This window comes from Callospermophilus lateralis, chromosome 6, assembly GCF_048772815.1.
Source record: "Callospermophilus lateralis isolate mCalLat2 chromosome 6, mCalLat2.hap1, whole genome shotgun sequence".
Classification (NCBI taxonomy): domain Eukaryota; kingdom Metazoa; phylum Chordata; class Mammalia; order Rodentia; family Sciuridae; genus Callospermophilus; species Callospermophilus lateralis.
In genome coordinates, this window is record NC_135310.1 from 50,014,894 (window position 1) to 50,028,128 (window position 13,235).

General features: G+C 34.7%; 1 protein-coding gene across 2 annotated transcripts in view; it reads right to left on the reverse strand.

Moving 5' to 3' along the window:
* The window catches only part of Nt5dc1 (5'-nucleotidase domain containing 1), a 121,806-nt gene that overhangs the window by 3,172 nt on the left and 105,399 nt on the right, over positions 1–13,235 (reverse strand). For both annotated transcript variants that reach the window (XM_076859827.2, XM_076859826.2), the window contains exons 9-11: positions 9,326–9,444; positions 8,075–8,227; positions 3,192–3,360 (exon numbers count right to left, since the gene is read on the reverse strand). In XM_076859827.2, the coding sequence (XP_076715942.1) occupies positions 3,192–3,360; positions 8,075–8,227; positions 9,326–9,444 (441 nt within the window). The remainder of the gene's footprint in view (positions 1–3,191; positions 3,361–8,074; positions 8,228–9,325; positions 9,445–13,235) is intronic.

The following is a 13,235-nucleotide window of genomic DNA, read 5'->3' on the forward strand; positions in this document are numbered from 1 at the left end:
AGTGAGTTCAATTTTAGTACTCCACACAATAAATAGAAATGCTTATCTGAATGAGCAACTTATTGAAGTCCTAAGCAACTTACCGAAACCCCGTCTCAAAAACAAAACAAAACAAAAAAACAAAACAAACAAATAAAAAAACAAATAAAAAAGGAAGGGCTGGGTAAAGCACCCCTGGGTTAAATCCCTGGTTCAAAATAAAACATAATAAAAAAACTAAAATTTAAAAATAAATTAATTAATTAAAAAATAAATGAAATTGCATTGAAAAGTAAATTCATGAATCTGTTTCAAAAATTGTACTCTGAGGTTCTGAATTTCTTATAAACTACCAAATGACACAGGCCAAGAGCTAAGCCAACCATCTCTTTTTTCCCCTTTTTATATAGTTCTAAAATATAAGAAATATACTTTCTTTCCCAGGAATTCTGTGCCATCAAGTGTTGGTTGCCTCTTTACCTCTCCACTGACTTTATTCTGATATTTATATTTTCTCCAGCTTTTCTAGTTGTTTTAGCCCAAGTGAGAAATAGAAGTCTAAGTAATTTCTGAACTTCAGATTCTTAAGTTGGAGATGATAATACCAGACTTCATTTCTTCTCTCACAGGATGAACGTGAAGGTATAACAATATACTTACCTGAATTACTGGTAGAATTATGATGGGTTAAAAATGTTACCTTATAAACCAATCACCACTGTAACATATCTGGCTAAGTACAAAATTTTTATAACAGTTATAAAAATGGCTTCTTGGTATTTAAATATGAATGAGATAACCAAGTCTAAAGATATCAGCTTTTTTTTTTTTTTTTTTTTTTTTTTTAATACTGGGGATTGAACTAGGGGCACTCAACCACTGAACCATATCCCTAGCCTTATTTTTGTATTTTATTTAGAGACAGGGTCTCACTGAGTTGCTTAGTGCCTCCCTGTTGCTGAGGCTGGCTTTAAACCCATGATCCTCCTGCCTCCCGAGCCACTGGGATTGTATGTGTGTACCACTGCGCTGGGCCTAAAGATACTAGTTTTTAAAGGTGGAAATAAAAAGAGGAGTAAGAGGTTTATTTTGCACCTATCTCATTCAAAACAGAGAACTTTATTGTCTCCTGGTACAGAAATGGTTGTTATTATGAAGAACTCAGGGAATGGGATATAGCCAAACTGTGTCAGATAACTATTTTGTTAAACAAGTATTCCTAGACTAGGAATTCATTAGACTATGGATTCTCCAAGAAGAAAACATTCTTGTCCCTTACAGGGAAGTCACTGTTGGGTGCTTTTTTTTTTTTTTTTTTTTTTTTAATAGCTCTGGAATTATAACTTTTTTTTTTTATATTGGGTTTTGAAAGCAGACAAAGAATCAAATTCTTGCTCACCACAACAGTATTCTGTTAAAACTCTGTACTAAGTACACTATAATTATCAAGTATATTATCCAAACTTAGGTAACAATTAAATGAAGCAAATGTTCTTCCATAGTAAATTCAATATTAAATAACAGAGACAGAACAACTCTTGGGACTTTTTAAAACATTTATATAAATACTCTATCTTTAACATGTTTAAAGCCATGATAATCACACTAATTTTCTTCTAGCCATCTTTTTTAGATGGAGGCAAATTATGCAGTAATATCGAGTGACACTAAATCTGTTTCTGCAATAATATGAAGTTTTGAGATATAACTTCTTCACAAAAACGTGATCACAGAAAAAAATGGGAATTTTGATGAATTCTTTGTTTTTTGAGAATTGTCTTGAGCATCAAAATAAACAACTGAATATGACATAACCTCACTCATTCTTTCCCTAAAAAGGGAGGGGGGCACTGGTTTACCTTTGATTGACTATTGCCATGTCCTAACTAATCTAACTTATTAATGTTTCTTCCTAAAAAAAAAAAGGTGGACAGAAGACAAAGGCCCTCCTCAAAGTTATACAGTCCATTTCTTTCACAGAAATTATTTTTATAAAAGGGAGAATTATATTTAGGTTATCAAAAAAAAATTCTTTAAAAAACAATGAGAAGATATTATTTAAAAGCTGAGGATATACTGACATATTGAATACATATAATGACAGAAGGTGGATCTTTAGAAAGTCCTATGTATTATGTATCATCATAATCCCACCAATAATTCAGGTAAGTATCTTGTTATACTTTTTTTCATACTCATCCTGTGAGGGAGGAAATGCAGTTTGGCATTATCAACTGCAATTTAAGAATCTGAAGTTCAAAAATTAAGTACTTAGACTTGCATTTCTCATTTGGGCTAAAACAAGTAGAAAAGCTGGACAAAATATAAACAGCAGAGTAAAGTCAGTGGAGAGCTGAAGGCTCGATCAACTTTTCATTTCTCTGGTTGTACACGATGTAAAGGCGTACCATATGTGCAGTCATACATGTACCTAGGGTAATGATGGCCATCTCATTTCACCATCTTTTCTGTCCCCAAGCCCCCTCCTTCCCTCCTCACCACTTTGCCCAATCAAAGTTCCTCCATAGAATTTCCACTCTTTTTTATAGTTTTAACATCTTTACCAAATTTCTCAATCCTTTCTTTTCTGTATTTGACCAAAGTACACATGGTTATTTCTGTTACTGTGGTCCCCTATCCTTGTGTACTTGGATATTTTTCATTAAGTGTTGAACATTATATGGACTGTTGGTAGAAAATAATTTGAGTCCTGGAATAATACGGTCTTTTTCAAAAGAGAATCTACATTTGTTTCTACCAGGTTATCAAGGGCATTAAATAATCTGTCATTTTGATATTCAGCTGATTTGAAGCTGAGCTTTTAGTCCCTTTGAAAATGGAAACTACTTCTATATTCATCCTTATTCTAAGATAAAACCTACCAAGGTTTCAACACAGATTAAGGGAGTTCACCAGGCCCACTCTTCCTAGACCTCCTAAGGATGCTGTTGTGGTAATTCCTACATTTAATCTATTCCTGAAAGCTGACTTAAAAAGAAAAAATAAGTCCAACTTTTATGTAGTTGGCTGTGGCAGAAGGGCTGGTCCTAATTACCCAGGCTACCATATTTAAAAGATGTTTCCCAAGAAAAATAAATCAACATTGTGGGAAGATTTCCTTCTTTTAAAGGACAAGAATCCTGGTAGTTACTGTCATCACTATCCAATAACAGGTAAAGATTACCTGTTTCAAAAGGTATTTTCCCCCTTACCTGCTATTGCTTCAATACTTGGAATTGCAATAGTGCTGTAAGTATTGATTCTCTTAGAGGACCATGTATAAACCAAAGAGTCCTCTGAATTTTCCCGTCGTGAAACTGAATCAATAAAAAAGGAGCCCCATTTTTTAGAAAAGGTATTTAGAAGTTTTGTCTTTGGTACCTGAAAGAAAGAGAATGGAATAATAAATGTGATTAGTAATGAAAACTGTGGTAAATTAATCACATAGTTTTGTTTTTAAGCAAATTGAGAAAAAAATCCTGTAGGAATTATAAACAGGCTTTGGGTATGCATTACATTTTTGAAAAGAAATAGTACTTACTATAAAGTATCCTTTATCTCAAACTAGAATGATCTTTTTAAATAATTAGTTGATTATAGTATTAAACCTACCCCAAACTGAGCAATCTAGAAAGAATGTTTTCTCTACAATTAAAATAAATCTTTTATTATTATTGTTGTATCTAAAGGATAGTTAAAAAATTTCTTTTTTTTGGTTGGGGGTACCCTGGATTGAACTCAGGGGCACTCGACCACTGAGCCACATCCCCATTCCTATCTTGTATTTTATTTAGAGACAGGATCTGAGTTGCTTAGTGCCTCACTGTTGCTGAGGCTGGCTTTGAACTCCCGATTCTGCCTCAGTCTCCAGAGTCTCTGGGATTATAGGCATACACCACTGTGCTTGACTTACTTAAAACATTTCTAATTTTTAAATTTGGTGTTTATTTTTTTAAAGGGGGATGAGGATAGAATTATTATTTACTGCTTCCAATGTACATATAACATGAAGCCAATTACTGAATAAAAAGTTTCAAGGTACTACCTTTTTTAAAAAAAGTATAGGGGATACTCAGAAATAAATTTTCTGTTTTTTTCTAGGGCTGACCATAGTCCTTTGTCATAGAATTTCCAAAGGGTGATGGCCATATCCAGGTATAATTCTAAATAGTAGTATTTATTTCTAACTTAAAAGTCAAAAAGCTATTCACCAAAATAAAGAATAAAAATTATTTTCATTTTAGTACAGAGTCATCAAACATAATGGAGTGCAACTTCAGAGAATAATACTGGTCTATGTTATATTTTTCTAAATTAGCTCATAGTAATGTCTCTGATTATTTTATTGTATCAATAAATCAATGTAAAAATAGAAACTCAGTTTTATCTGTCTGATAGCTTTACAGTGGTATCTCACCATTGTTTCAATTGTACATTAGGCATTACTAGTGAGCATGGCTGTCTCCTCTTATATACAAACTTTTCCCCTCAGTCAACAGCCTGATATCTTTTGTCCTATTTCACACTGAGTATCTGATTTTAGCCCATTGTCGAACCCCTTAGATATCAACCCATTGTTAGTTTTATCAGGTTGGATCATATTAAGGTGTAATATTCACCTGTTTTAACATATAAAAATAGCAATTTCATAAGGTTCAATCTAAATAGATATTGCAAGATTCTTTCCCTTGAATTAGGTCCAAAGATCAATCGTATCCCAGGTGTCTTGAAGAGAACTATTTAATACTGATGCAAAGTCATCAGTTTTTCTACTTATTATTGTCCTTTGAGTTATAATTTGAAAAAAAAATCATTCCTACAATGAGGATGAAAAAAAATACTTTCAAAATTTTCTTCAATCAAGTTTTATAAATATATTTTTTATGTTCAGGTCTATAATTCCTTCAGAATTTATTTTTATATATAGGATGTAAAAGGAGATCATCTAAATTTTTCCATATAATGAAACCACTTACTTAATCCTATTCTCTGAATTGTTCAACCTTTTCTGCTAATGGACAATGTTCTGCCATACTCACATTTATATGGGCCTGTGTCTTTTTTTATTCCTTCTATTCACTGAAATTTTTATATACAGGTTACATATTCCTTATCTGAAATGCATGGGATAAGAAGCACTCAAATTTGGGAATATTGGCATAGACTTTACTGGTTAAGCATCCCACGTCTGAAAATCCAAAATTTTCTTAGTGTTATATTGGCATCAAAAAGTTTCAGATCTTTGGAACATTGCAGATATTTTGGATTAGAGATGTTTTCCCATTATGGTTTCAGTACGAGTTTTACCCCCAAAAAGCTCATGTATGAGATAATGCAGGAAAGTTTAGACATGAAATGACTAGGTTATATGAGGTTTAACCTAATTGTGCAAGAATCCCCTGATAGGGATTAACTTGGTGGCAACTAAGGAGGCAGGTGGGGTATGGCTGGAAGAGGTGGGCAGTGTGCCTTTGGGGTTTATATTTTGTTCTCAGTATGCTGAGCTCTCTCTCTGCTTTCTTAGTTGCTTTCCTCCACCACACTCTTCTGCCATGATGTTCCACCTCACTTTGGGCTCTGAGGAATGGAGTTGGCAGTCTATGGAGTAAGACCTCTGAACCATCAGTCCCAAAATAAACTTTTGATTATTTTTGTCAGATCTTTTGGTTCACAGTGAAAACATTGTCTAAACAAATGTTCCATACTCTGTTTCCAGTACTAGATCAAAAACAACAACAACAATCTGGTTTTCTACTATGGTTAGTGTCTGATGGAGTAAAATTCTAATCTTTTTTTTTTTTTTTTCCAAAGTTGTCTGGGCCATTTATGGGTTTTAAGTTTTCTAAATGCAAAATCAGTTTGTGAAGATCCATTTAAAATCCTCCTGGGATTTTGTAAAACATTATATTGACTTTATAAATAAATGTGAGGAAAACAGTCATCTATAAAAATCATGCTTTTGCAAATATGTCTTTCCATTTATTTAGAACTGTATTCAAAAATTTTTAAAATATTTTTTTAGTTGTAGATGGATGCAATATATTAATTAATTTATTTTTATGTGGTGCTGAGGATCAAACCCAGTGCCCCACATGTGTGAGGCAGGTGTTCTACCACTGAACTACAGCCCCAACCCTTGTATTCAGAATTTTTAATAGGCTTAAAATTTACATCATTAAGGTCTTATATATTTATTAGGTTAATTCCTAGACAGTGATTTATTTTTGTTGCTGTTGTAAATAATCTGTTTCTTACCACATTTTGTTAAGTGATTCCTGCTGGTAAAGAGTATGGCTGTTAATTTTTGAATGCCAATTTGGATCTAGCATTCTGACCAAACTCACTCATTCATTTTAATAGTTTGTTGATTTCTTCTATGCTAAGGATCACATAACCCTAAAACACTGATAATTTTAATCTTACTCCATGTTTCTTTCTTTCTTTTTTTTTTTTTTTTCTTGTAGTACTGGCCAGTTCTCTGTTACACAGTGTAACTGATACACAGTATCCATAAAGAACCTTAAAGGGCAGTATAGATTTTGGCTTTTCCTTTCTTTTAATTCCACCATTACATGTTATATTTCCACTGGTGTTTTGGATGATATCCTTCTCTAATTAAAGAATGGTCCCTTTTCTTTCTTGCTTGCTAATTATTTTCATCATTAATTTTGCCAGACACAGTGGTGCACAATTGCAATCCCAGCAACTTGGACAGCAGAGGCAGGAGGATCACAACTTAGCAAGGCCTTAAGCAACTTAGCATGTTCAAAATAAATAATGATATAGCTCAGTGGTAAAGGACCTTAGAGTTCAACCCCTCACTTGTTTTTAGTTAAAATGAAGAAATAAGTAAGAACAGTACTGAAGGAAGTTGAAGAAGAGAGCTCTTCTTCCTTTGACACAGGAGGCTAGTTACACAGAGTTAAGGGTGTCCAAGTAATTATAAGTATAATGTTATAAGACTTGATTTATTGATTATTTGTTTCTAATGTTTAAACTAAAGAAAATTATTCCTTATTTTCTTTAGCTAGGCTTACTTAAACATTAAAATGTGCCATTTTTGCTGTTTTAATTTGTTCTAAAAACAGTGAAGGAAATAATCAACTGATGTACCATGATTTTAGAAAGTTTTCAGCAACAGTCTGTAAAATTCCATTTGAGAATTTCCCTATCCTTATCTTAAGCTTCCTGTCACAAATAAAAGGAGGTGAAAGTGATCCTCAAATTCTCTATGCTCTTATATAGAATGGAAACAACTACCAATATCTGATAAATCAAATTCAAACCTAAAATGAAATAAAATGTTAATCTTTGCAGAATGTAATACATGTAAATGTTTTGGTTTCCAGGATCAATTTTGAAATGATCTGGTTAATTTGATTTTAATTATATTTTTCAAACTTCACTTAGGCTGAATACAGTAATTAGAAACACAGAATTAAATCCTTTTGCATCAGACTTCAAACCTGTCAAAAGACAGCATCTTATATGTATCCTGTGCTTGACATTTGTTTGGAAAAACTAAACTACACTTTTCTTAACAATCACAAAATATACAGAACTCACACAGTGCTTTCTTTTTATCTTTCTTTATGGACTGTTTCCTTCCTGCTGCAGCGGTCAGCAAGATGTTTATATTCTGTCCCCTCCACAGGGAAGCAGGAAAGAATCTGAACTCTCATGAGGTGCAGTGCTTACTGCCTGTTTTGAAGTGCTGCTCTGGTCTTCTCCATGGAAGTGTGCTGTGCAGAGAACAGACCTGGACTTATATATATGTATTAAAGCAGCCTGACTTTTATAGGTTTGCGTCAAAAATGTTTGTAACAACAACAAAACAAAACCATGTAACTGTCTCATTTGTCTTTAAATACAAGTAGAAAGACACATGTCAAATTCTCCATGAAACAGGTAATACAACTAAATTTGCTTGAAAAATCTGCTAAGGACCATTAATACACACTGTTTCAAAAACAAACTACAGAAGCATGAGGACATTTAGTCAGACCAGGAGACCTGTGAAGTCAAGTAGTATGAAGATACTTTAGCTTTCAAATAAAATTTTTTCTTTCAGGAAAAGAGTGAAAGGGATGCTCACCTCATATTTTCCTCTCTTCTCCAGAGGCTCTGACTCCTCAGGCTTCCAGGCTTCCTCTCCTTGGAGCTCCTCTAGAATGAGGACTGTCTCCCAGTTCCTATAGTGACGGGCTGGGAAAACATCTGAATGCATGCTGTCACCAAAGTAAACAACCTGTAAGTCAGACAGCAAATTCTGTTTGAGGCATGAGAACTGTGACAGTGGTGATCATTTCATGGAAGGCAGAAGAAGGGTAAAAGCATCTTACACTTCTTTGAATAACCTGGCAGCTGACCACTGACGTATCCCATTTGATTCACAGAGGGCCAAGGTCACGTTAAGAAGTTATACAACCCACTTGCAGATAGAAGAAAGGTAGAAGGTGAGATGAATAATTTTATTCAATTTTCCTACAGAAGACATGAACCTGTGTGTTTTGTATACATTTAAATCTGCCCTTAGAACTGAAGAGCTGGTGATATATTAAAGACAACTTGTCACAGTGGGTTGCAGATTGTGAAGGGTGCACATCACAACCACTCTTCAAGAGTTTCTGGGACCCACCCCAGATCTGCTGAAACAGAACACCTGAGAGTGTTGCTGGGCTTGAAATCTAGAAATCTCCATAGATATTCTAAAGCAAAAGTCCCATGGATCTAGTCCACACATTTTAATCTGCAGATGAGAAAATGAGGTTAAGGGATAAGACCTAGAACCTCCCAAATCTTTGTCCATGGAACTCCTTAGGAGTCCTTGGGAGCTGCAGCAATGTGGGAGCCAATGGCGCAGGGTTCAGTTACCCAATTATCTCTTCTGCTCATGGAGCTACCAGTGAATATTTTTTAGAAGAGTACTCTGTTGTGAAAAATATACCAATGTTCAACATCCGCAATGTGATCAAGATAGCAAAAGCAGTGGGTCTTTAGGATAATTTATAGTATAATTTCAGTTTTGGTTTGTTTTACATATAAAACCTTTTTTTATTATCAGGATTATCATTCCTCAGGCATCCCATATATGAATCCCATGCACTCCCTAGATCTGTGGCTGCCTGCTTGGAAACCTTACTCTTCTCTGTCTCAGATAAAGACCAGGTCTATATCAACAAAGAAAAGGCTTATTGTATCAGGAGAGGTAAAAAGAGAGCTATGGCAGCTGACAGAGGGAGATGATGCCATAGATAATTAACCTGAATGCATTTACAATTGGGGTTTTAGTTTACAACTCTTTATATCTGCAAGAGGACATTAAGGATTCTGAATCAGAAAATACCTTGGGTTCAGGTTTGCCAGTCATTTTCTTCAGAAGTTCATAAAGGTGTACAGCATTCCCCTGGGAGTACCAGCCAGGTTTATCCAGAGATGGCAACACCTCCTGTTCCTCATCATTTTCTGAAAATACAGTTTGTCCATCATATATTTTTTAATCAAGTGAGAGTATCCAGTCAGGCAGGCTGTACTCAGGGCATGGCCGTAGGTCTCATGTAACAAGGAACCACGTGGGGAAGGAGATTGCATTCTGTGAGCACTTGGTGGAAGCACTTCGTGGGCCTATATATTATTAATCCTCACTGTGATCCTCTGAGTTGGAGGAAATAAGGCTCAGGTAAGTTATTTCACCTAAGATTTCAAAGCTGATAAGTGATTTATTCAGTGATGAGATAGATTTCTGCTTGATATTATGCCTCTGCTTTTGCAAAATGGTTTATTAAGCAAACAACATAATAGAAACCATTAAGTCCTATCTTTTCGGAACTGGGTGTGGAGAAATATATTTTTATTGTAGTCTATTCAATCTAGGTTTAAATTTTGCACTCTAGGTGCCTCTATTACTTTACCCTAGTCTCAGCTTGGGGTGGGGAAAGGAGTTGGTAAAAGGGTTATTTGACATCAAAGGGCAAGTTTGTGGATAATTCAAACTGTCCCCTTCCAGCACATAACTTGCTCCCCAGATCCAGTTAAAGCAGGGTGGTGAAAGTCTAAGAAGATTCAGCACATTCCTTAGAGAAATACGCCCCCAAAAGTGATAACTTCTCATAATGTCTTTGTTTAGAGCAGAAAGTCTTATTGTACTATGTATATAATAAGGGTTTAAAAATGAATAATTTACACACACACACACACACACACACACACGGTGCTGGAGGCTGAACCCAGAGGTTCATGAATGCCATTGTTAGTGCTTTACCAATGAGTTACACTCTTGGCTTTACATAAATAGTTTTGAAAGAAGATTTACATTTAACATGTAAATCTTCTTTACAATTAGATATATACACTAAGACATCACTTAGTTGCTAATATCTGTCAAATGATGTCTTTTTCCTTTTCCTTATTATTATTTTGCTTATTAAAAATGAAAAAAAAAACCCAAATTCTATAGATTACAGTTCCTCAAATTTTGGGACTCAGTAATCTAAGAAGCAAGAGAAAGAAAGGAAAAAAAAAAACTAAAAAGAAAAAAAAGAGAAACCAAAACAAAAACCCTCTTGATAAAACATCTACCCCTCCCTCTTTCCACATACTTCACTGAAAGCTACTTTTAAGGGTAATTAATCCTTGAGGGCAGCTTCAAAGATTCTGACAGAAGTTCCACACCTAGGAGCTCAGAAAATTAATTCCAGTAGAAGAGAGCCAGCCAGGTTGCTGAGAGCAACAGGGCTGAGACAGAAATAAATTCAGGATATGTCAAGCACAATTTCATTTATAAATCCAAATATTTTCACACTATTTAAACAAGGTATCACATTTCTTTTCAAGGCCTACAGGATGTAGTTATATGCACTTCTGTTTTTGTATCACAGAAAAAAAATGTGTCCTGCAAGAAGTACCAAGAGTATACTAATTTTTAAAAGCTTAATTAAAAATGTTAGATGATGGGCTGTGGCTGAGGTTCAGGGTAGGGCACTTGCCTGGCATGTGTGAAGCACTGGATTCGATTCTCAGCACCACATATAAATTAAATAAAGGTCTATCAACAATAAAAATTTAAAAAAATGTTAGATGATAATAAATAGAATAGAAAAAAGTAAAGGAGGACACAGGGGACAGAGGGTGATTATGATTTGTTTCCTTGGTTTTAAAACTGGGATAATTACAATGCTTAACTCCTAGAGGAGTTGTATAAATAAATTAATACAGATGAAGCACATGGAACAGTATTGGCCACACAGTATTTAAAAATATCTTAAAAATCTCAGAACTTTTCTCCCATTGTAAATTTTCTGGTTTTTTTTTCTTATTTTGCTTGAACAGTAAGAAATTTTTCAAGTAAAATACTCATTTGTATAAGGACTATAACAAAAAAAATGATACTACTAAAGAAAATAGTTTACTGATGAGTTGGAGCAAAGTTAATAACATAGAAAGCAAGATTCTTACCCTTCAAAACTTTGGGTTTGGGGGTTTCCTATTTGTTCATAATTTTTAAAATACTAATAGCTGTGAGCTCCTTTGAGCTATGTATCTTTTCCTTCTGTTTCAATATGCTTATTTACCTGCTCATTTCTGGGCCTATTATAATGGGAAGTTAATTTCTTTGCAGGACAAGAATTTTCAATTAGATATATACACTAAGACATCACTTAGTTGCTAATATCTGTCAGTGGTAGTATAGAGACCTGCAGACAGGGCTGTATTCAATGCCTATTTGATTAGAAGCTGTGGCTTTGTCAAAATGCTAAACTTAGTACAAATTCAAGCAAATCAACAAATAAGCCATAGTCAAACATTCAGATTAACGAATGAATTCTTAACTGTACACTACGGATTGGGACTCTTTCATTCAGCAAGTTTTTAGTGTTACTGGCACTATGCTGGAGACACACAGCTGGCATTACCTGGCTCTCTACCACTAGGATTAATAATTTTCTGAGCCACATAGAATCCTAGCTAAGGAGGTTCTGTCAGAACCCTTGAAGCTGCCCTTGTGGATTAATTGTCCTTCAAGGTAGCTTCCAGTGTAGTAGCTGGTGACAGGGAAGAGAGTGAACATTTGCATAAAGGGTTTTCTTTTGTTTGTTTGTTTGTTTTGGCTTTTCTTCTTTAATTTTTTTTTTATTTGAAGATTACTGAGTCTCAACATTTGAGAAACTATAATTCTATAGATTTTGCTTTATTTTCTTTTGAAATTAGGAAAAAAGAGCATGCTAAGAAGGGAGGGGGATTCATTGTATGGTTATAAGTACTTTAAGTTTCATGGGACTTGCACTCTGGGGTGTGCAGAATATGGAGAACGCAAGGCTTATGTTATACAGGTCAAGGAAATGTGAAGCACAGCTGCTATCTTCAGGACTCACATCCCAGTGAGGAAATTCCCCAGATAACTTCCCCTTTATAGTCAAGTGAAAGGCACCAACAAACACAGAGAGGAAATGACTGCCTGGAGCCAGAGGAAGGAAGTACAGAAAAGAGGTTGTCGATGCTTGCCTCCAAGCAGGGGTAGAAAGTCATTAGATAGAGGAGAGGGAGGAATTCCATATTTATCCTTGTTCTTCAAATAATATAGAAAGCGAGATTCTTATCTTAACTGATCTTCTGACCAGTAGCATCTGCCTTACTATAATATTTGTTTAGAAATGAGGAATTTTAAGCTTCACTAGGACCTACTGAATCAGAATCTCCATTCTAATAAAATCCCTGGGTGATTTATATATATATATATACTAAAATCTCAGCAACATTGACAGAGAACAGCAGGAGCAAAAACATGCTGAATAAAGAATAATAAAAGGTAATCATTCCAACAGGGGTGGAATAATGGGCACCTGTAATGAAAAACAGACTGCGGAGGATGAAAAGAATTTAGCAAGGAGATTGCAGAATTAGTTTTAGGATGCTATACCCAATGGAGAGTTAATGAGATTCTGTGTGCACATGATTAAATATACTTTTTGCCTAATACTTATAAGTGAATTCCATAAAAGATACTGAAAAATTAAAAAGTAAGTGACAAAGGCATGTCCATGCTAATAAAAGGTATTTGAAGAGAGGTGGGGAGGAGTTACAAGGCCCAGTGGAAAGAAAGAGGAGGGCAGAGATGAGAGATTTCAAAGGTAGATTAAACAGGTCTGATGTCCAGCATACTGGATGTGAAAGAATAAAGATTTAACAGATGGTTAGGTGAGTATGATAAGGCACAAGGAGACCAGTATGCCTGGCTGCATTTGGTTTCCAGATGAAAG